The sequence below is a fragment of the Podarcis cretensis genome, assembly GCF_951804945.1.
Source record: "Podarcis cretensis genome assembly, chromosome: 3".
Lineage (NCBI taxonomy): Eukaryota > Metazoa > Chordata > Lepidosauria > Squamata > Lacertidae > Podarcis > Podarcis cretensis.
The window spans coordinates 37,461,879-37,487,882 of record NC_137172.1 but is presented as its reverse complement, the minus strand read 5'-3'; the positions used below and the strand labels follow the sequence as shown (position 1 = coordinate 37,487,882).

At 42.8% G+C, this 26,004-nt stretch overlaps 1 protein-coding gene and 1 long non-coding RNA gene across 3 annotated transcripts in view; one reads left to right on the top strand and one right to left on the bottom strand.

Moving 5' to 3' along the window:
- Window positions 1-527: 527 nt before the first annotated feature.
- MOCS1 (molybdenum cofactor synthesis 1) overlaps window positions 528-26,004 on the bottom strand; it is a 40,903-nt gene continuing 15,426 nt past the window's right edge. The window contains exons 5-11 of one of the 2 annotated variants that reach the window (XM_079969253.1): window positions 17,145-17,206; window positions 16,743-16,854; window positions 16,503-16,618; window positions 12,409-12,519; window positions 11,423-11,543; window positions 10,321-10,368; window positions 528-3,861 (exon numbers count right to left, since the gene is read on the bottom strand). In XM_079969253.1, coding sequence (XP_079825379.1) covers window positions 2,981-3,861; window positions 10,321-10,368; window positions 11,423-11,543; window positions 12,409-12,519; window positions 16,503-16,618; window positions 16,743-16,854; window positions 17,145-17,206 — 1,451 coding nt within the window. In that variant the 3' untranslated portion in view covers window positions 528-2,980. Of the gene's footprint in view, window positions 3,862-10,305; window positions 10,369-11,422; window positions 11,544-12,408; window positions 12,520-16,502; window positions 16,619-16,742; window positions 16,855-17,144; window positions 17,207-26,004 lie in introns of both variants that reach the window. The other variant, XM_079969254.1, reaches the window with a different exon arrangement.
- LOC307212275 lies at window positions 3,869-10,299 on the top strand. Its single transcript, XR_013836929.1, has 3 exons — window positions 3,869-6,000; window positions 6,425-7,602; window positions 7,935-10,299. It is a non-coding gene; the product is annotated as an uncharacterized lncRNA (long non-coding RNA).

Sequence of the window (26,004 nt, the reverse complement as noted above, 5' to 3'; positions counted from 1 at the left end):
TGAAACAATGAAATTAGGCATGGTGTGAAGAAAGCACATAGGGAGAAGTTTCCCACCCTTTCTCATAATCCTAGGATCCAATGATGCTGAATGGTGGGAGATTCAGGCCAGACAAAAAGAAAATACTTCTTCACACAGCATATAGCTCAGATATGGAGTTTGACATCACAAGATGTAGTGAGCGCCACCAACAATGAATAGAATATTAATAGCTAGCAGTCATGATGGCTATATATTACCTTCTGTAACAGAGGCAGCATGTTTCTGAACATCAGTTGCTCGGAAGTAACAGAAGAACGCCATTGCTCACAGTGCGCTTGTGGGCTTGTCAGGCACATTTGGCTGGCCACTGGACTTTCAGTTGAATCCAACAGAGCTGTTTGCATAAAAAAGTGGTTGTAAGTTTAAACTTTCTTGTTTCTATGAAAGTTCCCATTCATTCCTAATGACTCCCCCCCCCCAATGTTCAACATTTTATCTGTAAAGAAGTAGACAGATATCTGAATAATGAAGACCACATACTCTCATTGTTTGCAATTGTTATTTATTAAAAGTGCAGTAGAGCAATAAAATAAAATCTCAGTGCTTCAGTAAATCTGTGCGTAAATCATTATATCCCAAGTACACCATTATCTAGAAAGCATACCAAACTTGTACATAGATCCAAGAATCATATAGTGCTTGATTATGGCACACCCAAAAATGTGCTTAACAACTCACTTTAAATATAAAATGACCTCCTTTAAAAATGGATCCAAAGGCCATTTTGCCAAACCCGTAAGTATGAAGCCCCATCTTTTCCCCTGCAGACAAACTTCAGGGGCAACTGTAACAAAACCACATCTGGGTACCCTGTTTTCAATTATTGGACAGTTTTTCAGAAAGTAACACAAATGTATTCAGAACCAGCAGTTGTAGCTAGTTTTCCTTTCGTGAGATAAAGTTAATTTCCAAGCCCTTTTAAAAGAAATCACGCCTATGCGTTTACACCTGGAAAGCGAAACCCCCCCCAAATGTACACTTTATATAGTTCAATTTTTAAAAAGGAAAGGAACTCATTCACATTTGGTAGGTGGGAGCTGTATTATTGTCTCCATGTTGAGTGTACAACTCGTTTTACTGTGTTATCTACATTAGCTTGCATGCCAAATATTGCTGAAGGTGCAAAAGCCACAGAAACACTCACATGGGAAACTTCTCTTTTGTTATCGACTTTAAGTAGATTGAAGCAGTTTCCTAACATCCCTAGGCCAATGCCTTCCTGCAATGCCTGGTATATCAGAGGATCCATTGGAAAACATCTTATTTTACACAAGTCCCAGCTGTACTCCTGTGCTTCTTATTCTTTTCATGGGAATATGTATAGGAGGCATTTATGGTGGACATGGCAGATTTTTGATGTTGTAAGACCCCATGCAAGGAAGGCGTTTATTTTATGGTGAGGCAATCTTAGGTCAAAGAACGCAATTTAAAATTTCGAATGAGATTCCTGACACAATCTGAAAACAAAAAGCAGGTACATTGCAGGAGTGAAACAAATGTTTATATATCATCAGAACAACCATGAAAGAAAGAAAGAAAGAAAGAAAGAAAGAAAGACCAGCAGAAGTATTAAAAATGCAAAGTCAAGCTTTTAATCTGTAAGTTTTAAAAACGTCACTTCTGAAGTTTAATTGTCAAGGAGTTCACAAAAAATAATAAAAATAAACAGGATGATCATTGCTTTCCTAAAGACAAAAATGTGCCCACACTGCTCTGCACACATGAGAGGGGGGCATGTGGTGAAGTTGGGGTTGAGTATGTGTAAGAAGGATGCATTTAAACATTAAGTCCTGCTGATAAAATTTTATGGCCAATAATGCTCAGAATGAGCTTTCCCAATTCCAGACACTTGGGTTTGCCTTAAAATCCTTCCATCCTAACACCATCATTAAGTGTATGTGGGGGAATTGGAAGATACTGTTTCACTATATTTGTTGCCATTTTAGTGTGCTACTCATATTCCATCATCTTGAACGCTACCTTGAAGAGCCTGGGGGATTTGGTGATCCAGCAGGTTCTATAGAAGCAGGATGGAAATGTTTTGGAGTGGTGACAGAAATGTAGCCCAGTGACTGGATTTGGCACAAAGGAGTGTGTATCCCGAAACTGTATTCCTTCCAGTATCTTGCAGAAAAGAAACAAGCCTATAGCTTTAAAAAATAATAATTTTGATGGAGACCTATTTCCAGAACATTTAATGACTGGAAGATAAATAGCAGCCGTGTTCAGCACAATTCTGTTGTGAGAATTAAAATGCCCCATTAACATTCAACACCACTGGAAGCAAGAGTCTCACAGCATTACTGGGACTAATTTGAGTATTTAGCATCAGTTTTCTCAGTTGACAAAGACCTGTTTTCCATTTTCAAGGATGAAATGTAGCCTATTCTCACCGTACCGAAGTGTTATTTGGCCGAAGTGGCAAAAAATTGTATATATTTTCCAGTGTTAGGCCCAAGTATTAAAAATCATTGTTCACTTGCTTGAAAATTCTAATCACTTTTTTTTTTTTTTGTCTCTGCCTGAATTCCTAGTTCTGGATCATATTACTCTACATCAGTGGAAATCTTATTGTGCACATGTTTTTAGTGCAGGTGCTAAAAGATGGACAGCCATGAATAGTGGGGACTGTAGCCTTGTACACTGAGAATAGCTAAGGTGCTCAGTACAGCTACACTTCAGGAAGCCAAAGAAACCCTAGGAAGATGAGAACTTAAACACTACTGCCAAGGAGCCCATTTACTACATAGGCAGGCAAATGAGATGATGTCTGTTTCATACAGGAAAGTCAAGTCATTTAAAACAGCTGCCAAGATGATTGATAACTCAAGTTGTGCTTTGTAATTCCCAGCAGCTAGATCTCCACTTCCTAGTATGTGATGGTGCTGCCTTTGATGACTGGCAAGTGATGCCTTGGTTCGGAAACTTTAGACCTATGTTAGCCTCTCTGGAAGTCTCCTCTTTGCCCTCCTTTCTTGCTGAGCAGTTTCACCTCCTCAATGACCATGTCGTGAGTAACTGCTTTGCACATATCATAAACGGTCAAGGCAGCTAGGCTGGCAGCGGTCAAGGCTTCCATTTCCACACCGGTTTTCCCATAGGTGCGGCACAGAGCCTGAATCACCACTGCATGCCTCCTCTCATCGAGACTCAGGGAGACATCCACCAGACTCAGTGGGACGTTGTGGCACAGTGGAATCAACTGGCTGGTCAGCTTGGCTCCCTGAATCCCGGCTATCTGGGCAACTGCTAGCACATCCCCCTTTTTCATTTGGTTCTGTTGCACCAAGGCAAATGCTTTCTCGCCCAGATGGACCACAGCACTGGCCACTGCAGTCCGTTCAGAATCCAGCTTCCTGCCCACATCCACCATGGAGGCACGGCCCTCCTGGTCAATGTGGGTTAGACGATCTGAGGCATTAAGAAATTGGCCACTGGGAAGAGGTCCCTGGTTCTTCTCCTCTGCTTCGCTCCTGGTCACCCCAGAGTGAATGCCTCTAATCATGTGAAAAGACTGCTGAGGGAGAGAGGTTCCTGTCCTAAGGCACTTTGCTGCCAAAGTTGAGCTCAAGTTCTTTTGGCAAATGCAATGGCTGTGAAGCTGAGCTTGCAGAATTCCTGCTGCAAGCTGTCCTGTTGAACAAGTTCCTGGCAAAGCATGATGTCCTATAAAGACATTTTTCTGGAATGTCTTCCCCATCTGTTTGGATAAACTTGCTCTTGGAGTCAGCCAGTGGCCAGTTCTGTGGCTCCCGTCATTTAAACAAGCTCGGTCCTGCAGGGCATCTTGGAGCAGTGGGAACGACCATGACGCTGCCTCTAGGGAAATAAAAAACACAGGGTTGTTAAGTTTGTTGGATGAGAGAAGCTACTAGGAATTTTACACAGAGTTCTATAACCCCCCACAAACGAGAGGAAGAGAGAAAGAGGGAAGAAAAATAAATAAATTCATACCCTTCTAGATAATGAAATTTACTTAATTTGCCAGGCCAGTTACCAGTTATTAAAAAGCAGCTGCTTTCAGGTGCATGGAACTGAATAGGTGTGTGCTGGCTTGCAGGCCACTAGAAGCAGCTGAGGCTCAAATCGAAGAAATCCACCAATCCGGAAAGCCAAATTCTATCACAGAGCAGAATTATACTCCATGAGTGTTCTGCTCCAACATGGTATTATTGTGCAGAAACCTGTTCGATTTCTCAGAAGTTTTCTTTCCCAAAAAATGGGCTTCCATTTTAATGCTTCGTCTGATGGCTGCTTTAGAGTTGTGAGTGCAGGGTTGAGCAGACTTTATTGTTGTGAGGTGGCTGAAGGAGCTGTGTTTTTCTTTCCATTACTCCAGCACCCTGCATTCTCCCTGGCTGCCAGCACTTCCTAATCTGAAAAAGCTCCATGGCAGGAGTGACCTCCCTGGGCTTTAGCGGAAGTGCAGGCAGCTGGGCAGGCTGGTGTGTTTGCTGCTTCTATTTACAAGGGAATCCTTGGCCACTTAAAAATATTTAATCTTTTCACACCAATTCTTTAAAAGTAAAAATGCTTCACTTTTTTAAAAAGTTAATGAATGGTTGTCAGGGGGGTGGGAGATAGCTTCCATTTACAGGAAAGATCGGCTGCTGATGTCATAGTCTTCAGGAAACACAGGCACATATGAAGGCTGCAGAAGGCAGATCATCAGAGTTGACTTGCAGAATGAAAAGACAATCACAAAATCCCTCAGTCCAGCAAAAACTTTGTACCCCCACCCATCAAAATTTCACCCACATTTCCCCTCCTCTTTGATAATTTTCAAATGCACTTTCTTTTATTATCACTTGACAAGAGAATGATTGGGGGGGGGATGGAAGAAATTTTCAGCACAGGGCTAAATTATGGCTACTAAAGCCATTCTGAAAAGCTACTAGTTTATTCCCTATTCTAGAATCATCTAACTAAACACAGGAAGTGTGGAAAGAAATGCTGACTCGTGGAATACTAGTGAGAATCTACAGTGCAGGAATGAACAGGAACTAAATGGGTCTGTGGGGAAGGATGGAGCATGCAGAATGACATGCTCCCGTTTCTGTCTTTAAAAAGCTTCCCCTATATCAAATCTCAAGCAGATAATGGTGCCATTTTAAAACAATTTTCTTCATGGTCACAAGGGCTATCAGCATATTTAAAAAAGAATAAGTATGAGGATCCATGAGGAATCTAAAGGATGCACTGGACTGTGAATAAGAGGCCAGCTTCTAATTTGTGCATGAACTCATGCACAAAACTAAGACTCCACTACTAAGCTTCAGCACACTGCAACTGAAAGGCACAGAGCACTTTTCCCTGTACCCAGCCATTTGAATGCACCCAAAGATGCTTTTGACTTTGTCTGAATAGCAATTGCAGCCCTCGAGAAACAAACAGGAGGGCAACCAGATTGCAAGAGGTCTAGAACATAGCTGTCAACGTTTTCCCCTTTTTAAAGGGAAATTCCCTTATTCTGAATAGGATTGCTCGCAAGAAAAGGGAAAAGTTGACAGCTATGGTCTAGAAACCAAGGCCCATGAGGAATGATTGAAAAAGCTGGGCATGTTTATCCTGGAGGAGAGAAGGCTAACAGGAAACATGATAGCATGCACTCAAATGTCCGGAGGACTTGCCACTTAAAAGATGGAGCAGACTTGTTCTCTATTTCACACATCCAGAGGGCAATTCTGGAACTAGCAGATGAAAATTGCAGGGAAGGGATCTCCTGCTAAACATTAGGAGATGCTTCCCAATGGCAAGAACCTAGAGAGGTGTTGGGCTCCCCACTGGACATACTCCAGCAGAGGCTCTGTGTCTGGCAGAGATTCTGTAGTTGCAAGATTCCTGCCCTGAGCAAGGGGGCTTGACCCAATAACCTCAAATATCCCTTCTAAAATTGTTTGAGAAGCAGCTTGCTTGATGGCTAGAAGGCTGGTGGCCTGGGGTGGGAAAGCTATCTGTGTAGCCTTCTATACTGTAGCCCACATAAATATATTCACCGACAAGATGACTCTTGGGATGCGGGTGGCGCTGTGGGTTAAACCACAGAGCCTAGGACTTGCCAATCAGAAGGTCGGCAGTTCGAATCCCCACGACGGGGTGAGCTCCCGTTGCTCGGTCCCTGCTCCTGCCAACTTAGCAGTTCGAAAGCACGTCAAAGTGCAAGTAGATAAATAGGTACCGCTTCAGCGGGAAGGTAAACGGCATTTCTGTGCGCTGCTCTGGTTCGCCAGAAGCGGCTTAGTCATGCTGGCCACATGACCCGGAAGCTGTACGCCGGCTCCCTCGGCCAATAAAGCGAGATGAGCGCTGCAACCCCAATTGGCCACGACTGGACCTAATGGTCAGGGGTCCCTTTACTTTTACAAGATCACTCATGAGGCAGCTGGCTTCATGGTCATGCATATATTTAGGAATATAGGAAGCTGCCTCATGTCCACTCAAGCGGTCCATCAAGTTCAATACTCTCTACACTGAGTGGCAGCAGCTATCCAGGTTTTCGGGCAGGGGATATTAGCAGCTGTACCTGGAGATGCCAGGGAACCAGAGATCTTCTGCAAGCAAAGCTGATATCTATCCCGGAGCTACAGACCTTCCCCCAAACACACCCTTGGGATTCAGAAAGTGAGATGCCACTCTGTCAAGCTCAAAGCAGTGTCTCATTAAACTAGCTAAGAGTAAGTACGATGAATTGTGGTGCCGTCATAGGCTTTTTTACAGTATGCTACTCCTGATGCAAAGCCGTTGCCTGCTCCTTCTTCCAAGTCCCGAGAATGGGAAAGGAAGCTGCAACGTAGACTTACTCCTTTTGGAGCAGTAGCCCAAACTTTAAGCGACTACGATAAAAAGCAGTCACTTGCTGTTGCCAGCTCTCGCTGTGTTAACAACAGACACGTCATGTTTCGAGCTTTGCTGCGGCAAGCTCAGATTCCCTCGCTGACACGCGTTACCTTTGCTCTGGCTGGGAGCTTTGCCAGGTTCAGTTCCAAGTCCACTGGGAACCAGCCCTCTCTGCCCTTCTCATTAATCCCTTGGCTGTGGCAATTCCAGTGTCCAGTGCCAAGGACCAAGTCAAAAGGAGCCTGTTAAACATAATGGCAGCAATTCTCTTTATGAGCAAGGGAGGGAGAAGGGGGGGGGATGTAAAGCAGTAGCCAAAAGCTCTTTTTAATGATGTGTACCTTTAAGAAGTCTCAGCACACGCTTTTTTCCTGCTTCCCTGGGAAGCTTCTGTTCCCCCAGCAGTCCAGCAGTCCTATTTCATTTCCAGCAGCAGAGAGATGAGGCAAAGCTTGGTGCAGTTCAGCTCACAGACCAGCTATGTCTTTAACATGAATCCTTACAAAGGATTCAAGGTCTTTTCATATAAAAGAATGTGTCCCTTCTTTTAGAAATGCTGGAGCACTCAGAGGGTCTAATTTTGGGGAGCAAAAACTCTCAATATCAGAAGAGCACTCCTGCAGCACAGCTGCCTTCCACCAGGAAAGCTTGTATTGCAAGGAATGCACCACCTTTTAACATGTTTGGTCCAACAGTACAGGGCTTGACCAGGAGTATAAAAAGGTAAAGGGAACCCTGACCATTAGGTCCAGTCGTGGCCGACTCTGGGGTTGCAGCGCTCATCTCGCTTTATTGGCCGAGGGAGCTGGCGTACAGCTTCGGGGTCATGTGGCCAGCATGACTAAGCCGCTTCTGGCGAACCAGAGCAGCGCACAGAAACACCGTTTACCTTCCCACCGGAGCGGTACCTATTTATCTACTTGCACTTTGACATGCTTTTGAACTGCTAGGTTGGCAGGAGCAGGGACCGAGTAACGGGAGCTCACCCCGTCGTGGTGATTCGAACCACAGACCTTCTGATCAGCAAGTCCTAGGCTCTGTGGTTTAACCCACAGCTTCAAAAAGATTGGAGAAGTGTATTTAGCAAGCACCATTTTCCTCACCGTGGATTTACAGCCAGTTGCCCCACAAATAAATGACGATGGATGTATTCATAGCCGGTTCCCCTGGACTGCAAATTCTCTACAAGATTCTGAATATCACTTCCTCCTCTCCCAACACAGACAAAGTTATTCAGAAGAAGAGGTTCCAAATACGTTTTGGAATGTTGCCAGCCAGAGGTTGGGGGTTAAAATTCCATCATGTTTGCCAGGGATCAAGAATGCTGAAAAAGTGATGGAAGAGGCCTGCCACATGCTCAAATGATCTGTGGGAATTTCCTATAGGTGATGTGAGTAGGCAGTGCAATGGGAGTGGGGAAGTGGTTTTCAGCCAAGGGCTGCATCCCTTCATAGGCAGCTCGCTGGGGAGGGCATGCCAGGGGGCTGGGGAGGTGCAGAGGCAAAAGGTGGGTGGGGCTATGGATGTGATGCTTGCTTTTCTACAGTAGGCTACATTCCGGCCATGAAGAGCCAGAGGTTTCTCTCTCTTTCACACACACACACACACACACACACACACAAAAATCCCTCTCTCCCAGATAAATAAGAGGCATCCTCACATTTCAAGGACACATTAAAGGAGATTGCAGGGCAGGGACCATGAGTGGGGAATGGCTTGAGGAGAGACCCAAGGGCCAGACAAAGAGAGCTGGGGTCCACACCCCTGCAGTCCAGGATGCTCATTAACAAGCAGGGGGGAAATGGGGAAATATTAGTCAGGTGCCACCTGCAACCAAATACCAGGTGGAATTTGAAAGGGATAAGCCTGCCCTTCTCCATAGGTCTGGGATTAAACGTGAGGTTAAGCAAGCAATAGAGCCGGGCCTCCAACTAAATTGGACTCTCTCCTGTTCACTTGACAGCAAACCTATGCTATATGTGCACCAATATTCTGCTTTTTCCCCCCAGATGGCCTCTTTAAATTTCAAACAGCTTGAAATATAGCAGCTAGCTTTCCATTTTATGTGACGGGAGAGGAGCTAACCACAATGGCCAACCTAGCAGTGGAAGGGGGGAAAGCATTGCCCTAGTACTTTGCAAGGGATAAGGCACAGTGAATATACATTCTATCATGGGCTGGGGAGTGTGCTTCCAGGTCTGCCTGGTTACAACTGCATATACATGCAGGAAGAGGAAGGAGCACAACATACAGATTAGGGAAATGAGGGGCTTAAAAAGACAGCGTCTGTGCTCTATAATCCAGTGCTGCCAATTCACAGTTCTCATTGATGTCTATGCTATATAGATCTTATACTTCGCTTTTTGCAATTGCCAAACTCCCCCCCCCCCCGCGCACTCTCCTGCCAATGAGCCTATGTGAAGCAAGATGTCAAAGGGAAACAATGAGATCACTTTTTTTAAATCCCCTTAAAGCAGTGAAGGGAAGCATGGAAATATGCTAAGGCAGCAGAGCAGCACAACTAATTCTTTGCACAGCACTCAGTGGCAGTGGAGGCTACATTCCCTCAACACCTCCTTGGTGTGTTCTCCAACCACTTCCTTCTGCCTGTTTATATGCTATCTGACTTCGGGGGAACCATGCAATCAGCCTGAAGTCCAAATTAGGAGGCCCTTCTAGTCATTCTCCATATGCCTCAGCTAGCCTGCGTGTCATGACAAAGCTGGCTCAACTCTTGTCACAGAAACCAGACTGTTTGTACAGAGAATGCCAGTGGTTAGTTTTCCCGAGATGCTGAATGCACGCTTGTCAGACTCAATCCAGCTCTTAGCTGCGTAAACAGACTGTAGGCAGCTTGCCTGCCATTCCAAAGCCAGCTAGAGGGGTCCCATCTTTGCATCGAGCTTCCTTCGCTCTCCCCAAAACGTCTTGTTGAATTACAGGCAAGTCCCCAAACCTATCTCAATAGAGCGCCAGTGGGATGAATACTGGCTCACCACATAGTTCTCCCATGCTGTGGAAGTGCTGGTAGCTAATTGTTCCTGTTCCCAAGTTATCCGAATCCCAACTATGTAATTCTGGCAATGCGCCCAATTTTAAAGCAGCTGAGAAGAACACAGGGAGAATGAGATACCCCTTCACTATAAACTGCTTACCTACAGGCTATGGAGAGAAAAAGACAGGCAGCTCATAAACTCCCATGAGAGTGAATAAACAAGTTGTACACTCAGCAAAAGGTGGAAGTGAATGGCCAAGGAGATCACAAGAGTTTTTGCCAAGTAACATGCAATTTCTCCTTGTGAGCTGTTTTTAAAAGCTGTTTGTACACCTCTTTAAAAATTCAAACACACTTAGCCTAGGAAAAGACTGACTCTTTCCCCAAGGGGCAAATGTAAATACAGCATTGTGATATGGTTTATTACGTACTGCTTGGTCACCCACCAATGAGGATCATTGGTCTGTTCTTCATCTGGGAAATGTTGAACATGCCTGGGAATAAATAAAAGATAGATAGACAAGAATTAGAAGATGCTGAGGATTTTAAGTCATATTAGCTTTGTATTGTAAATGGAAACAATACTTGAAAAGTGCAAGGAATAGCATAGACATCTAGTTAGTCGGTCCCGATAAGGAAAAAGTATTCGGAAGCACAGAGATGAAGAATTCATCCCAATAAATGGGCTTCTTTAACACCCCCCTCAAGCGAAAAAGGAAACAGATTGAACCTCCTGAAGCAGAACTTATGTTAAACAGTTCACATGGGAAATGGGCAGCCAGGTTCCTGTAGCAAACTAGTGGAGAAGGATTGGGTTAGAAGGTAGACTGGCACAACAGGACCTGAGATGGCAGGGCTCTAGCAAGGCCAGACATGTGCCTCGGAATTATCAATGTTTCCCTACAGAGGTTCACCTTTGACCTCAGAAACAACTATAATAAGGTTTGGGTTTTCTGGCGGCAGAATTCTGGATGATTCCTAGGGCTCTGGTGTCATTTCATTGACAATAAGACAATAAAAGGCATGAAGGTGTAAAAAACTTTGCTAAGAAAGGAAAATGGACCCTCTATTCCTGGTTAAATAGAGGCCACATATTGTTTCTTTTGACTCTGCCTGTCTACCACTCCAGGCTTCCAGATCCCTGGGTCAACAGTAGCATTTATTTGCCACCTACTAGGCAAATCGAGCAACTACTAAAACACAGGAAAATTCACGAATACAAATTTGCAACAATTGAAACTTTCACACTGTTACAACATAACCAGCTGTATTTGTGTTGCTACGTGGGACTAAAAATTAGGTGGAAAAGGTGTGACCAGGTAAATAATGTGACCAGCAGCCGCTTAAATTGCACTTAACACTTTCAGCATAAAACAGGATCCTCTCCTGCTAAAAAAAAATAGTAGGACTGCAGGACAGACAGAAATAGATGGAGACATAGATAAAGTCCTATGGTCATATATTTTATTAGGCACTATGGCAATGCAATCGCTCTTAAATGAAGTGCACAATGCAGCCTATACAACTTGGAATCGTAAAACAAAATACCTGCATGTTGTTTCTTTTTCCTGCCAACAGCTGCCCCAATGATTTGAACCAATTCTTCTTCTGAGGCATTAGATCGTAAGTGATCTCGCAAGGACACTTCTGCATTTCCAAAAAGGCACACCTGTAAAAAAAGGATGAGAGGAGAGAGAATCATATAAACCTGCTTGCCTGGATGTATCAACTCTGATGGCATGAAAACATCCTCAAAAGGTTTTTATCTCCAGATCCGTCTTTAATTATACTCTGCCCAAAAGTGAATCAGCTGTCCATTCCAACACTAAAACCCATGTGGGGATTGGTAGTCAAAGGGACATTTGAAGGCAATAACCATCACTTTCTCAACTGCAGAAAATTTTGGAGGGCGGGGATCAGGAAGCAAGGCTTTCACCGCTGGGTGGGAAGTGCCAATATTTAATTGAAAGCTAATTTTAAAAACACAACATGGAAACATAACGTGGCAGCAAGCGTTCTTCCTCCTAGCCCCCCACCCACACCCCCAATTCAGTCTGTGCAACATATGTCTGATTTGACAGATCAGGCAGAGTTCTGCAATGAAACTGGATACTGGCAAAGAAGAAAACCCACACCCCCCCAGTCACATTACCGAGAGTAGCATTCCTGCTGCCAATTTAAGAGGATTTAACATAAAAAAGCTACACAATGTGTTTATCTTCAGAGACTTCTCACCAATTAGTTTAACAGCTCAAATATGCTGCATTATGAAAACAAGGCAGTTTCTGCAACACTGAGAGCCAAGGAAAAAGACACAGTTGTTCTTTCCAACAGCAAAACAAAAATCTACAGTAGGATCCAACAGGGACTTTTATTTGATTTACCAATTGAGTCTAACTAGGCAGCAATCATCCAATGACTTCTGGCCCCTTTTGGATGCAATGACAACTTTGTGTGCACTTGGTGCAGGTTATATAATCATGTAAGCACTCTAACGGCCCAGATGAAGCTGGCGAATAACATCATGCTCCTACCTTCAAGTTTCCATCAGCTGTGATCCTCAGTCGATTACAGGATCCACAGAAGTGTTCAGACATTGAGGTGATGAAGCTGACTTGTCCCTGAAAATGCGGCACCTTATATGCCTGTTGTGACCCAGGCATGGATTGAGAAAGAGAAAACAGAGAGAAAAGTTGAAGCACAACTTTGTTAATATCTTACTTAACTGGCTTCAGTATCGTCCTATTCCACTTAATGAAAACTGGAGTAAGAGACACAGTGGCGTAGCTAGCTGCTCAGGTGCCAGTTGCGGCATGCGTGTCCTGCATTTGGGGGCAGGACGCACTGCATGGAGCCTCTCTGCCATCTCCCCTTCAGCTGTAGGGTGGCTGAAGAAGAGGCGGAGGCGCAAGTCCCACGCTGCCATTTTAGGCAGCGTGGAGCCTGCAGGCGCCAAGCCACCATGTCACTCCCAGGAGAGACGTGTGGCTTGGGCATGCTGCAGGCCCCGCAGTAAGTGCCAGGCCCTGTGGTGTGGTGCCCAGTGCCAGCTGTGTTTCGCTATGATTGTTGACTGAACTAAAAAGTTTTGTGAGCCAATTTTTTTAAAAAACCTCACATTTTTGTCATTTTCTCACCCCCCCCCCCCCAGTGATGACACCCAGGGTGGCCTGCAGCCCCCGCATTCCCCTTCCTCCATCACTGAAGAGATGAAGATACTGCACAGGCTAAATCCAAGGTAAGTTGCTAGAAGGAAATCTAACTATGAACTGAAAAATTGTTCAGTACATATGTGTGAAACCAATGCTGAAAAATGAACAGTTCACTCTTCATGGGTATATCACTCTTTCACTATGTATGACCACATCTGATTAAGAATTACAGAGCTTCTTATCTCCATACCAAAATCTTCTTGTAAAATCTGGTTGTGCAAGTTTTGCCCCAATATGTATGCAAACGGAAGATTCCACAACAGATCGTTGGCGGCATTTCAGCAAAATGTGACGAGATGATGTTTACTTTAAAACTTGTTCAAAGGGACAAAGTTTGGTGTGGAAAGTAACCATCTGTAGATCATGTATAACAACTGGGCTTGGTCAAGTGTATAAATTATGAAAAATCACAGTTGGTCACGGATTCCATAATCTATACACATGTAAAGGCAACAAATTACATGCATAAAACTCTCAATGTGTAAGAAAATGTTTTTTTCCAGCAAACCTACAAAGATTCTTATGTGAAATCCCTTCCTGGAAATCCTTGAGGCTCATACTTTACAAATTGCAGCCTATGAAGCACTATCACTATTAATAATTCTGATAGGATTTCTATTTTCTCCAAGCTTGATTTCCACTTCTTAAAAAACATTTCACTTTTCTTCACTGCTACCTGGTTTTTCTTTTTCTTTGTAAATAATTTTTCATTAATAATATTCCAATTAACAACAAATCAAATCATACCAAATCATAAATCATAACTCAAATAATAAATCCAATTATAAATTTCAAATTAAAAGCCAATTAAACATTCCAAATCATATAATTTAAATGTGAGGTTTAGCAAGCAATAGAGCCAGGCCTCCAACCAAACTGGACTCTCTCCTGTTTACTTGCTAGCAAACCTATGCTATAGGTGCACCAATGTTCTGTTTTTTTTTTTCAGATGGCCTCTTTAAATTTCAGACAGCTTGAAATATAGTGGCTAGCTTTCCATTTTATGTGACAGGAGAGGAGTTAGCCACAATGGCCATCCTAGAAGTGGAAGGGAGGAAGGCATTGCTACCTGGTTTTAAGTATTTGGAAAAATGGAAGCTAGTAACAAACCCTAAATACATTAAAAAATATAAAGACATAAACAGAATATGAGCATATGCAATTCTCACACGATGATCTAAAAACAAATTACAAGTAAATTCCTTCATTGAAGTCATTGCCCTGGAAGACGTTTGTCACACATGAAGCAATCTTGAGGACGGCTTCACACATGGCTTTCCCAGTTTCAAAATATGAGTTACACGTGGCAAGAATAAGCTCTTGCTGGACTTCCGGGTCGGCACCATCGCCAAATGGCGGACTCCCTCCGAGCTCCGGAGGGAGCCTGCTGGGTAGGGGTCGGGTCCTGCTGCGCCGGCGACGCGGGGATCCTCAAAAACCATGGGCGGTGATGCCCATGGACTTGGTGACTTGGCGGGCACCGTTTGCACCCCCCCGACCCGCGAAGGAGCCTTTTTAAAGGCTGCGGAGCGGGTGACGGGGGTGGTGGTGCTATGAGTCCACTGCTTCCCCTGCCTAGCGAAGCCGCATGCCATTCGGCGGAGAGCAACGACTTCTTCTTTGGAAAATTGTGGATTTAAAAGAACAACCCGTGAGTAAATTTATCGGACTTAAAAGGAAAAATTTGATTTATGAATCTGGAGCGAGCGGGGGAGGTGCAAAAAGGAAGTCCGCCCCCCCGTTGTAGATGTTTTAACGCAAGGATTTGACAACTAAGATCGAGAGATGAACTTGTTTATTTGAAAAAAAAATTAATTTCACGAAGGGAAATTGCAAGTAATTGTGCTGGAGGAGAAGATTGGTTTGTGAGAACTAAAATGCAACCCCCCGGGAACTGGGAGCGATCCGTTATGAGAGACTGGTGAAGAGACACGGAAGCTTTGACAGCTGTCAAAGTAGCTGTCAAAGCAGGAAAATAAAAGAGAACTGTGTTACGATGGCTTTGCTGGTTAGATTTGTTACAATTTGGACACAAATTATTGGAAATAAAGGCAACAAGTTATTTGACTTTTGGGTCTGATCTTGAAAGAAATTAAGTTACCATATTCCCTCTAGAGAGAGGTCAGGACATTGCAACAGTGGCAGCAGTGGAAAAATACTATGAAACTGAGCAGGATTTGTTATCTCTTGGGAAAGCTGCAAAAACGAAGCATTATTTTGTCTACAGAGGTTTCTACACTAAAGGAGACAATGGATTTATCTATTGAAGAAAGGAAGGGACTTGACGTAAGTTTATGTTCCTGAATAAATAAAGCCTCTGTGGAGAACAAGAAGTTTCTGAATTAGAAGGTTTTTGCAGCAGAACAGGAAAAGAAACCTGAGGAATAAGAGCTGGACTAAACTCGAAGTTGGAACATTTGGGACATCCAGACTTTAAAAGGATCAAGAAACAGAATTTGAGTTATACTCTTAAACATAGAGGTCTGGATGGAAGAAGAATGATCTTTTCTGAGAGTTTCTCCAAGATTGGACTCTCTGAAATTAAAAGCTACTAAAAAACGGCAAAGTGGAATTGAGAGAGATCTAGACGTGGACGTGGGTTCTCCAGGCTGGCAGTAGACAGATGGATGAACTTTGGGGATCGGAACCGGGAAAGGGGGGAGGGAGATTTGGAATCCAAAGGCTGTAAAATCACGTATTTTTTCTTTCTTTTTTTTAATTTTTACTTGCTTTATAAAAACAAGGGAATTCGTGGAAGGGAATTGGGGTCGATCTTAGGGAAGTATAACAAATATAAGGAGAAATGGTTAAATAAGATAAATTAATTTTGAATAAATGGGTTATTTATAATTATAATAAGGCTTTAAAATTTGGGGTAAGAATTTGTGGAATTAACTTAATGGAAATGGAATACAAGAGGGGGAGGGGGGGAAGTCCTGGAAAGATGTCAATGAAATTAAGTGTAAATTTTATCCTTTTCTTCTTTCTTTCTTTCCTTTTTTATTCTGGAAACTTTAATAAATATTATTTAAAAAGAAAGAAAGAATAAGCTCTTGCTATTCACCATATGAACATGGTAAACTCACATGTACACAGCTGCATCTATTCCTACAACTTTTATAACTTTACAGGAAAAACATCATATTTATATATCCAAAGGAAAGAGTTAAGTCATTCTCTATCCTCCCGCAGTCAGTTTCATTTTAGCGGGCAGACTCTCTCCAATATCATAATCCTTTAATCATGACTGTCACAACTGTTGAAAGTATGTGGGCAGGCATCTACCAGGACCATCACAGCCATTTCAATTTTCCCTTCAAGAGCTAATTGCATTGGTGTTGACATAGCAGGCTTATAAGCAAGCCCTGAACTTTGCAAAACTTCTGGGCTCCCTTTGATCCTACTGCATTAATCACCTTAGCAGTGCTAGAGGCTTCTTCACAAGGCACTTTTTCCAGCTCTGGCCATCTCTGCTTGATTGTATCGAGCATCTCCTTATAGCTCACCATTTTCCTGAAGTTCCACTTGTTGCCTAGAATGAGAGGAGAACCAATATCGCTGGGCAAAGTGTGAGGCAGTGAGAGTGCAACAGAAGGCTTATTTTGTGACGTATTATTTTCTCAGCCAAAGTACAGCTGGGGTGCTGAAATGCTCACCATCAAAGGGCATGTATTCTATGAAGCGCACATCCAAGGGCTGCTTCTCCGTCAGAGCCACGAAATCTACCAGCTCATCTTCATTAAGACCTCTCATAACTACACAGTTCACCTAGGAGGAAGGAAAAGCCAGCTGACTAAATTGAATATGTCTATGGCAACATCATGCACATCACAGAATAAGTGGCGATCAAGATAAAAGCTCAGAAGGATTATCACTGCAAAAGAACCATTTTTCCATTACTTGTTTCTTTAAAGAAAACCCTAAAGTTGGGTATTAAGACTTTATTTCAGAACTCAATTATCTGGATGGATCCTCTACATTCAGTTGTGTTTCCCATTTTTTATTCAGCAACAGTGATACCAGCCACAAACATGTATCAAGAAGATAATAATTCTCACCTTAACAGGATCATACCCAAGTTCAAGGGCTTTTTGGATCCCTTCCATTACCTTATGGAAACCTAAAATATAAACAAAAATCAGCTCTGACCCAGGACAGATAAAAATATTTTTTTCTAAATCTAAACACACATGCAATGCACACATTCATATATTTATGCGTACACTATACACATAAGATACACACTCACAGACATATATACGGAGTTCTTTCTTAAAATATACAGTGGTGCCCCGCAAGACGAATGCCTCGCAAGACGGAAAACCCGCTAGACGAAAGGGTTTTCCGTTTTGGAGGTGCTTCGCAAAACAAATTTCCTATGGGCTTGCTTCGCAAGACGAAAATGTCTTGCGAGTTCCTGCGGGTCCCCCCCCCCTTTTTCTAAGCCGCTAAGCCGCTTATCCGCTTATCCGCTAAGCCGCTTAACAGCTTATCAGCTGAGCCGCTAAGCCGCTTAACAGCTGATCCGCTAAGCCGCTTATCAGCTGAGCCGCTAAGCCGCTTATCGGCTGAGCCGCTAAGCCGCTTATCGGCTGAGCCGCTAATCCGCTTATCAGCTGATCCGCTAAGCCGCTTAACAGCTGATCCGCTAAGCCGCTTATCAGCTGATCCGCTAAGCCGCTAATAGCGCTAATCCGCTAAGCCGCTAATGGGCTTGCTTCGCAAGACGAAAAAACCGCAAGACGAAGAGACCCGCGGAACGGATTCTTTTCGTCTTGCGAGGCACCACTGTAAACTGAATTCAATAAAAAATCAGTTAGAGTCAAACACATAACAACTGTCTTCTGACTTTAAAAACCCAATACTGGGAAACTATATGACTTTGATGTCAAGTGTAACATAAAACTTCCCAAGAGTTCACAATTTGTATTTTTGTGGCAGATTATGATTGTTATCCAACAGCAGAATCAGTTACTTTCCATCTCATAGGGAAAGCTGCTTTGCTCAGGTAATTAGCAGCCATCACTTCTGGCAAGTCTGGACACTGACTACACAAGTTATTTATGTTTGTTGAACAGATGCCCCTACTCACCCGGACATTTCTCAAACTGCTTTTGAAACTTTCCCCAGTTTTAAAAGCAGTTGTCACATGACATGGATCTTTCCTCCCCTGGGCTCCTTTGAGAGGAAAGCTGGGATAAATACATGGGCTGCTATTTGAAAATATAAGCTAAGCCCACACTGAGACCACAAAACCAAACTCCCAGGGCTGGGCAGGGGGGTTGAGAGATGCTGTTCTCCCAAGAGATGAGAGCAATAGCACAGTGAAATGGCGAAGAAGACTGGCAAAAGGTATAATAGCCGTTACCAACCTGGTGCCCTCCAGATATTTTGGACTACAACTCGCATCAGGATATCTGATAGGAATTGTAGTCCAAAAACATATGGAGGGCACCAGGTTGGCAAAGACTGAGGTACACCAGCTGGTAAAAGGAGTTCAGGTAGGAGCTAAACACTATAAATTGAAGGCATTTGCAGATGACCTAGTATTGACTTTACAAGAGCCAGACACTAGTACAAAAAGAGTTTTAGAGTTAATTCAATTCTTTGGTCAGGTGGCAGGATTTAAGTTGAATAAACAAAAAACTAAAGTTCTGGAAAAAAACTTAACAAATGTTGAAAGAGAGAGATTCCAAAATGAAACTGGGTTAATGGTGGCAAAGAAAGTAAAATATTTGGGGATTAACATGACATCTAAAAATGTGAACTTATTTAAAGACAATTATAATAAATGTTGGACAGAGGTAAAGAAAGATCTAGAAATATGGTCGAATTTGAAGCTTTCCTTGTTAGGCCGAATTGCAGTGATCAAAATGAATGTATTGCCTAGAATGTTATTTTTGTTTCAGACATTACAAATTGTGAATAAACTGGATTGTTTCAAGAAGTGGCAGAAAGATATATCTAAATTTATCTGGCAGGGCAAAAAGCCCAGAATAAAATTTAAGATACTTACTGATGCAAAAGAAAGAGGGGGGTTTGCCCTGCCGGATTTGAGACTGTACTATGAATCGGCAGTTTTCTGCTGGTTGAAAGATTGGCTACTTCTTGAGAATGCAGATATTCTGGATTTGGAAGGATTTGATAATAGGTTTGGTTGGCATGCATATTTATGGTACAACAAGGTTAAAGTTCACAAGGGTTTTAAAAACCATATTGTCAGGAAAGCACTATATAATGTTTGGATTCGGTACAAGGATTTGTTGGAAAATAAAACTCCTAGGTGGTTATCACCTATGGAGGCTAAGGAGGTGAAGAAACTTAATATGGAATCCAAATGGCCAAAATATTCTGAAATTTTAGAACAAGAAAGCGGTGAATTTAAACTACAGAGTTTTGAGAAATTAAAGCCCAAGGTGCGAGATTGGCTTCATTATTACCAAATAATGGAAACCTTTAAACAAGACAGGAAAATTGGCTTCCAGGTGGAGAAATCGAAATTGGAAACAGAACTGTTAGAACCCAATACTAAGAATGTATCAAGAATGTACAATTTGTTGCTGAAGTGGAATACAATAGATGAGACAGTTAAATCAGCCATGATTAAATGGGCACAGGACATTGGACATGACATTACGTTTGCTGACTGGGAACAGTTATGGACCACCGGTATTAAATTCACGGCATGTAATGCCCTAAGAGAAAATATTATGAAAATGATTTACAGGTGGTACATGACCCCAGTTAAGCTTGCGAAGATTTATCATCTGCCCAATAATAAATGTTGGAAATGTAATGAGACTGAAGGTACCTTCTTTCACCTTTGGTGGACCTGCCCAAAGATTAAAGCCTTTTGGGATATGATTTATAATGAAATTAAGAAGGTACTTAAATGTACTTTTCACAAGAAACCAGAGGCATTTCTCTTGGGCATGGTCGGCCAATTGGTGTCAAGGAAGGATAGGACTTTTTTTTATGTACGCCACTACAGCAGCAAGGATCCTTCTAGCAAAGTATTGGAAGACACAAGAACTCCCCACACTGGAAGAATGGCAGACGAAAGTGATTGACTTTATGGGACTGGCAGAAATGACTGGCAGAATCCGTGACCAAGAGAAAGAGACGGTGGAGGAAGACTGGAAGAAGTTCAAAGCTTATCTTAAGAACTGTTACAATATTGATGAGTGCTAAAATGTCAAGGGGAAGATGCAGAATTACAGCTGAAAATGTTTGATGACTTAAGGTGAAATTGAGAAAGATAACAAATTTAAATTTAATTGGCTAAAAGGGTTGCTGAAAAACTGTAAAATAAGGATGCAAAAAGGGTGAGGTATGGGGAAGTCCGAGAAAGGAGGTTTATGAAAATGAGGTTAAGAATTTATATTTGTGTGTTTGTTTGTATTTGTTGGGGGACGCAGGTGGCGCTGTGGGTTAAAGCCTCAGCGCCTAGGACTTGCCGATCGAAAAGTCGGCGGTTCGTAGGCCGAATCGCTGCTGTTAAGATGAATGTATTGCCAAAGATGTTATTTTTGTTTCAAACATTGCAGATTGTGGACAAGACAGAGTGTTTCCGGAAGTGGCAGAGAGACATATCTAGATTTGTCTGGCAGGGCAAAAAGCCCAGAATTAAGTTCAAGATACTAACTGATGCGAAAGAAAGAGGGGGCTTTGCCCTGCCAGACCTAAAGTTGTATTATGAAGCCACAGCCTTTTGCTGGCTAAAAGACTGGCTACTTCTTGAGGACACTGACGTATTGGACTTGGAAGGGTTTAACAATGCTTTTGGTTGGCATGCATATCTATGGTACGATAAGGTTAAGATTAATAAGGTCTTTAAGAACCATATTGTCAGGAAAGCAGTTTTTAAAGTCTGGACAAAATACAAAGACTTATTGGAAAATAAAACTCCGAGGTGGCTTTCACCTCTGGAAGCTAAGGCCCGAAAAAGACTCAATATGGAGGCCAATTGGCCAAAATATTGGGAAATATTAGAAAAAGACGGAGACAATTGGAAATTGCAGAGTTTGGAGAAAATGAAGGATAAAGTGCGAGACTGGTTACATTACGCTCAGATTAAAGAAGTTTTTAAAAATGACAAAAAGCTAGGGTTCCAGGTGGAGAAATCGAAGTTGGAAACAGAATTGTTAGAACCCAAAACTAAGGTTTTATCAAGAATGTATAACTTGCTGCTGAAATGGAATACACAAGACGAAATGGTTAAATCGGTTATGATAAAGTGGGCTCAGGATATTGGGCATAATATATTGTTTGAGGACTGGGAAAGGTTGTGGACCACTGGGCTGAACTTCACTGCATGTAATGCTTTGAAGGAAAATGTAATGAAAATGATATACAGATGGTACATGACCCCAGTTAAACTTGCCAAAATATACCATTTGTCTGATAATAAATGTTGGAAATGTAAAGAACACGAAGGAACATTCTTTCACCTCTGGTGGACTTGCCCTAGAGTGAAGGCCTTCTGGGAAATGATTTATAACGAGTTGAAAAAGGTATTTAAGTATACCTTCACTAAGAAACCAGAGGCCTTCCTTCTGGGCATTGTCGGCCAGAAGGTGTTAAAGATGGACCGAACATTTTTTATGTATGCAACAACGGCAGCAAGGATACTCATTGCCAAGAGTTGGAAAACTCAAGATCTACCCACACTGGAAGAGTGGCAGATGCAGCTGATGGACTATATGCAACTGGCCGAGATGACGGGCAGAATCCGAGACCTGGGAGAAGAGAGGGTTGAAGAAGATTGGAAGAAATTCAAGATATATCTACAAAAGTATTGTAATTTGGTTGAAGGCTAAGAAGGATGCTAGATCATAAATAATTGCCTATCATTGAATTAGATTTGAAATTGACGATAAGTGAGATTGAGGGAAATATAAAATTTGTGGAGATTAGATCAAATTAATTGAACAAGATTTAAGAATATAAACAAGATGATAAATTGCTGGAAAAATTTATAACGATGTAAGTGGGAGTGGGAGACGTGAGGGAGTCCAAAGAAGTTCTGAAAAATATGTCATGACCCATGTTATATTGTTTATTATTTTTGCATTTTGTATTTTAAAAAAAATCTTAATAAATATTTATAAAAAAAAAAAACGAAAAGTCGGCGGTTCGAATCCCTGCGGCGGGGTGCGCTCCCGCTGCTCGGTCCCAGCGCCTGCCAACCTAGCAGTTCGAAAGCACCTCCGGGTGCAAGTAGATAAATAGGGACCGCTTACCAGCGGGAAGGTAAACGGCGTTTCCGTGTGTGGCTCTGGCTCGCCAGATGCAGCTTTGTCACGCTGGCCACGTGACCCGGAAGTGTCTCCGGACAGCGCTGGCCCCTGGCCTCTTAAGTGAGATGGGCGCACAACCCCAGAGTCTGTCAAGACTGGCCCGTACGGGCAGGGGTACCTTTACCTTTACCTTTACCTTGTATTTGTTGTCGTTTTTATGTTGTTGTTGTTGTTTTGTTTTAAAATTGGAAAACTAATAAAAATTATTATATATATATAAAAAAGACTGAGGTATAAGGTTCAAATAAACAAACTGGAATATCACATCAGTTGCCTGGTGCCAAAACTGGTTTGTTGCTTCTGCTTCCTGTGACTAAGAAAACCTATGACATCGAATGCAAGGTTTATTTTGATAAAATAAGACTGCAAAAATAACATGGCGCCTGAGAGTATAACATATGGTGATAAACACTGAGGAGCTACTCTCAGGAACAGCTTACGGAAAGGCTTAGAAAAAGGTCAGGAAAGAAAGGGGTGATTTGTATGACTTTAGGAAAGTCGTAAGACAATTCAGAACCAAGTAATCGGAACACAAGCGATCAAGCGTTAAGACAATCACAAACTAACATCTAGGCAATTCATACCAGCTCACTTGTTTTCCTAATGGGCATGTCAGGGATGATCTGCAAAGAGATAGCCTGACATCTGGACAGATCATTCCTCTGCAGAGAATAAGCTCAGTCAAGCTTGAATCTTCCTTTCCAGACATTCCACTGAGAGTGAGACTAAGAGGACCTAAGAGCAGTCCATCTGATCAGACCAGAGACCCATCAAGCCAAGCATCTTGTTCCTCACAGGAATCAAAACCTGATGCCTTTTGGGAAGCCCACAAGCAGGGCATGAGGGAAGTAGCCGTCTCCTGCTGCTGTCCCCTCCAGGGATTGGTATGTAGAGGCAAACCGCTTCTGATCCTGGAAGTAGCATATAGCCATTCTGCCATAAAGAGACTTTTCTGTTTCAACTGAATGCGTTTAAAGCCTCTTTCAGAGTTTGTGGCCATCACTACATCTTGTTCATTTACAAAATGCTTGGATGAGGTTTGTCTCTGAGCTCAGCAGCCCCATTATCTTAATGCCTTGTGTGTTCACAGAAGGCATCGCCACTGACCGAATCCGGTTACATGACCAAACTATGAATCTCTGTCCAAAGCGTTGGTTAAGTCACAATTTCCTTGGGCATTACACCGAATAGGATGTACTGCGCTGGAGTTGCAGATTTCCATGTTGGTTTTAGCAGACCTACACAACTGCGCAATACGATTTCTATAATTTGATATGTTATCATATGCAGGTAATGGTCAGTTTCTCACATCTCTGCAGAGATTCCCAAACATAGCACAATCCATATTTAGAAACGAAAAGGAAATGTACTAACATCTTGAACCTATTAAAGACACTTTTTATTGGATTTTTTTTTAAGTGTACGTTTGATTAAAACGATATCGGGGCACCATCTAGTGGCTATGGAACCACATTTCATCTCTAAAGAACAGACTGAAAACTGGAACAAGCTTGCCATTCAAAGTCTGGCTTCAGAGTTGTTGTGCATGTGACAGGCTCTGTTGAAGCAATATTATTCCTGTTTCCTGCCACTACTGCCAAATGGCTCAAATTGCCATTTGCTTCTCTCTCTCCCCCCCCCCCCCCCCAAGTTAAACCTTCCAAACTTATATCTGAAAAATCTGCTGTAATCACCCCACAGGAAAATATGCGAACATTACTTCTAGGCTTTTATCCCAATTTTGCAGGACCATTTAAGCTTCACAAAAAGGAGCACATTCTTGGCACCTTTGGGGGGCATTCATTTTCATTCAGTGCTGAGGCCCTACCATTATAATATGGGGGACAGAGGGTTTCTCACTTCTGTGAAGCAGCCCTAGAAAATAAGCCAACTGTATGATTTCTTGGCAAGGGTATTTTTGGGCCACGTGTGTGTTAGATTCTAGAATAGCCGTCACCAAGTTGGGATTTATAACCAGCTAAAGTATTTTTGTCCAGAATGATTTAGTTTTATCGGCTAATAATAAAACACCCTGATATTCAACAATGACATTTTATTATTTTATCAATGATGGCCTTGAACATCCAATTGATTTATTTAGGTTTGAGCAGAGAACAGCTGTTGACATTTCAACAAGTGGCTTTCCCCCCATTAGCAGTATTATAATGAGCCTTTTAATTTAAGATACTGCATCTGAATTGAGGAAGCAATAGAAGGCATTCCACACTCCATGTTCTGTGGACCCATTATGAAAATGTGCAGAATATGTTCCTTGGTGCTTTATTCCTACAAGCATGAACACTGGTCAGTTTCAGCAAAAGCACCTGAATTATGGCTAAGGCTGCTTCAAGATGCCAAGAAACGTATTAAATGCATATGTAGTTGAATGTAAATTGGATATTTGACATGCCATTAATTGATACCCCATACTAATGGGACTTGATTTTAATACAGTGGTGCCCCGCAAGACGAATGCCTCGCAAGACGGAAAACCTGCTAGACGAAAGGGTTTTCCGTTTTGGAGGTGCTTCGCAAAACGAAATTCCTATGGGCTTGCTTCGCAAGACGAAAATGTCTTGCGAGTTCCTGCGGGGTTTTTTTTCCCTCCCCCCCCCCTTTTTCTAAGCCACTAAGCCGCTTATCAGCTGATCCGCTAAGTCGCTTAACAGCTGATCTGCTAAGCCGCTTATCAGCTGATCCGCTAAGCCGCTTAACAGCTGATCCACTAAGCCGCTAAGCTGCTTATCAGCTGATCCGCTAAGCCCCTAAACCGCTAATAGCGCTAATCCGCTAGTGGGCTTGCTTCGCAAGACGAAAAAACCGCAAGATGAAGAGACTCGTGGAACGGATTCTTTTCGTCTTGCGGGGCACCACTGTACTGGTTTTGGTTTCAGCTGCTATACTGTTACAAACTACAGATGAAGCAACTGAACTGAACATCCTTATCTCAGTCTAGAATGCTCTTGTTTACAATCTGTCAGGTAGCTGCCATTGGGACAGAGGAGAGAGCCATGGGAATACAGAGAGCCGCCCACGCTCATGAGAAGCAGCTCCTCGTCCAAAGATGGGGAAAGCCGCACCTCCAGTGGAGCAGAGACGGAATGGGAAAGCCAAGCGAGGGGAGGGCTCAAAGATGCTACTGAGAGCCCAAGTGCCTCACCTAGCCCAGCCGGCCAGGAAACAGGCACGCCATTTCCGTCGCCCAGTTTACGCAGAGGAGTGAAACGCAAGGAGGGAAGGCGGAGATTTGGGGTGTCTAAGTTCTTATGCTGGAGGGGAAACCGGAAGGGGCCACTCCCGGAATCTGCAAGTGATTGAGATGGACATGAACTTTCTGGTCCTGCACTGTAAAAAGTTTGCACTAATAAAAACCTGCTAAAGACAGAGTCCTGCCTGGTTCCTCGTGAGCAACCACCACACTGCCTGACACAATCCATCCCTTTTTCACCTCTTACTAAGACAACAACACACCTTGCCTTAGGTCTCTATATGTGTTCTCTTGACTTTCCACATCAATTTCATGTTTCCTGCTCTTGCCATTTAAGGCTACCTTCTCCAACCTAATGCCCTCCAGATGTTTTGGACTAAAAGGGCTGATGGGATCTGTAGCACAAAAAAC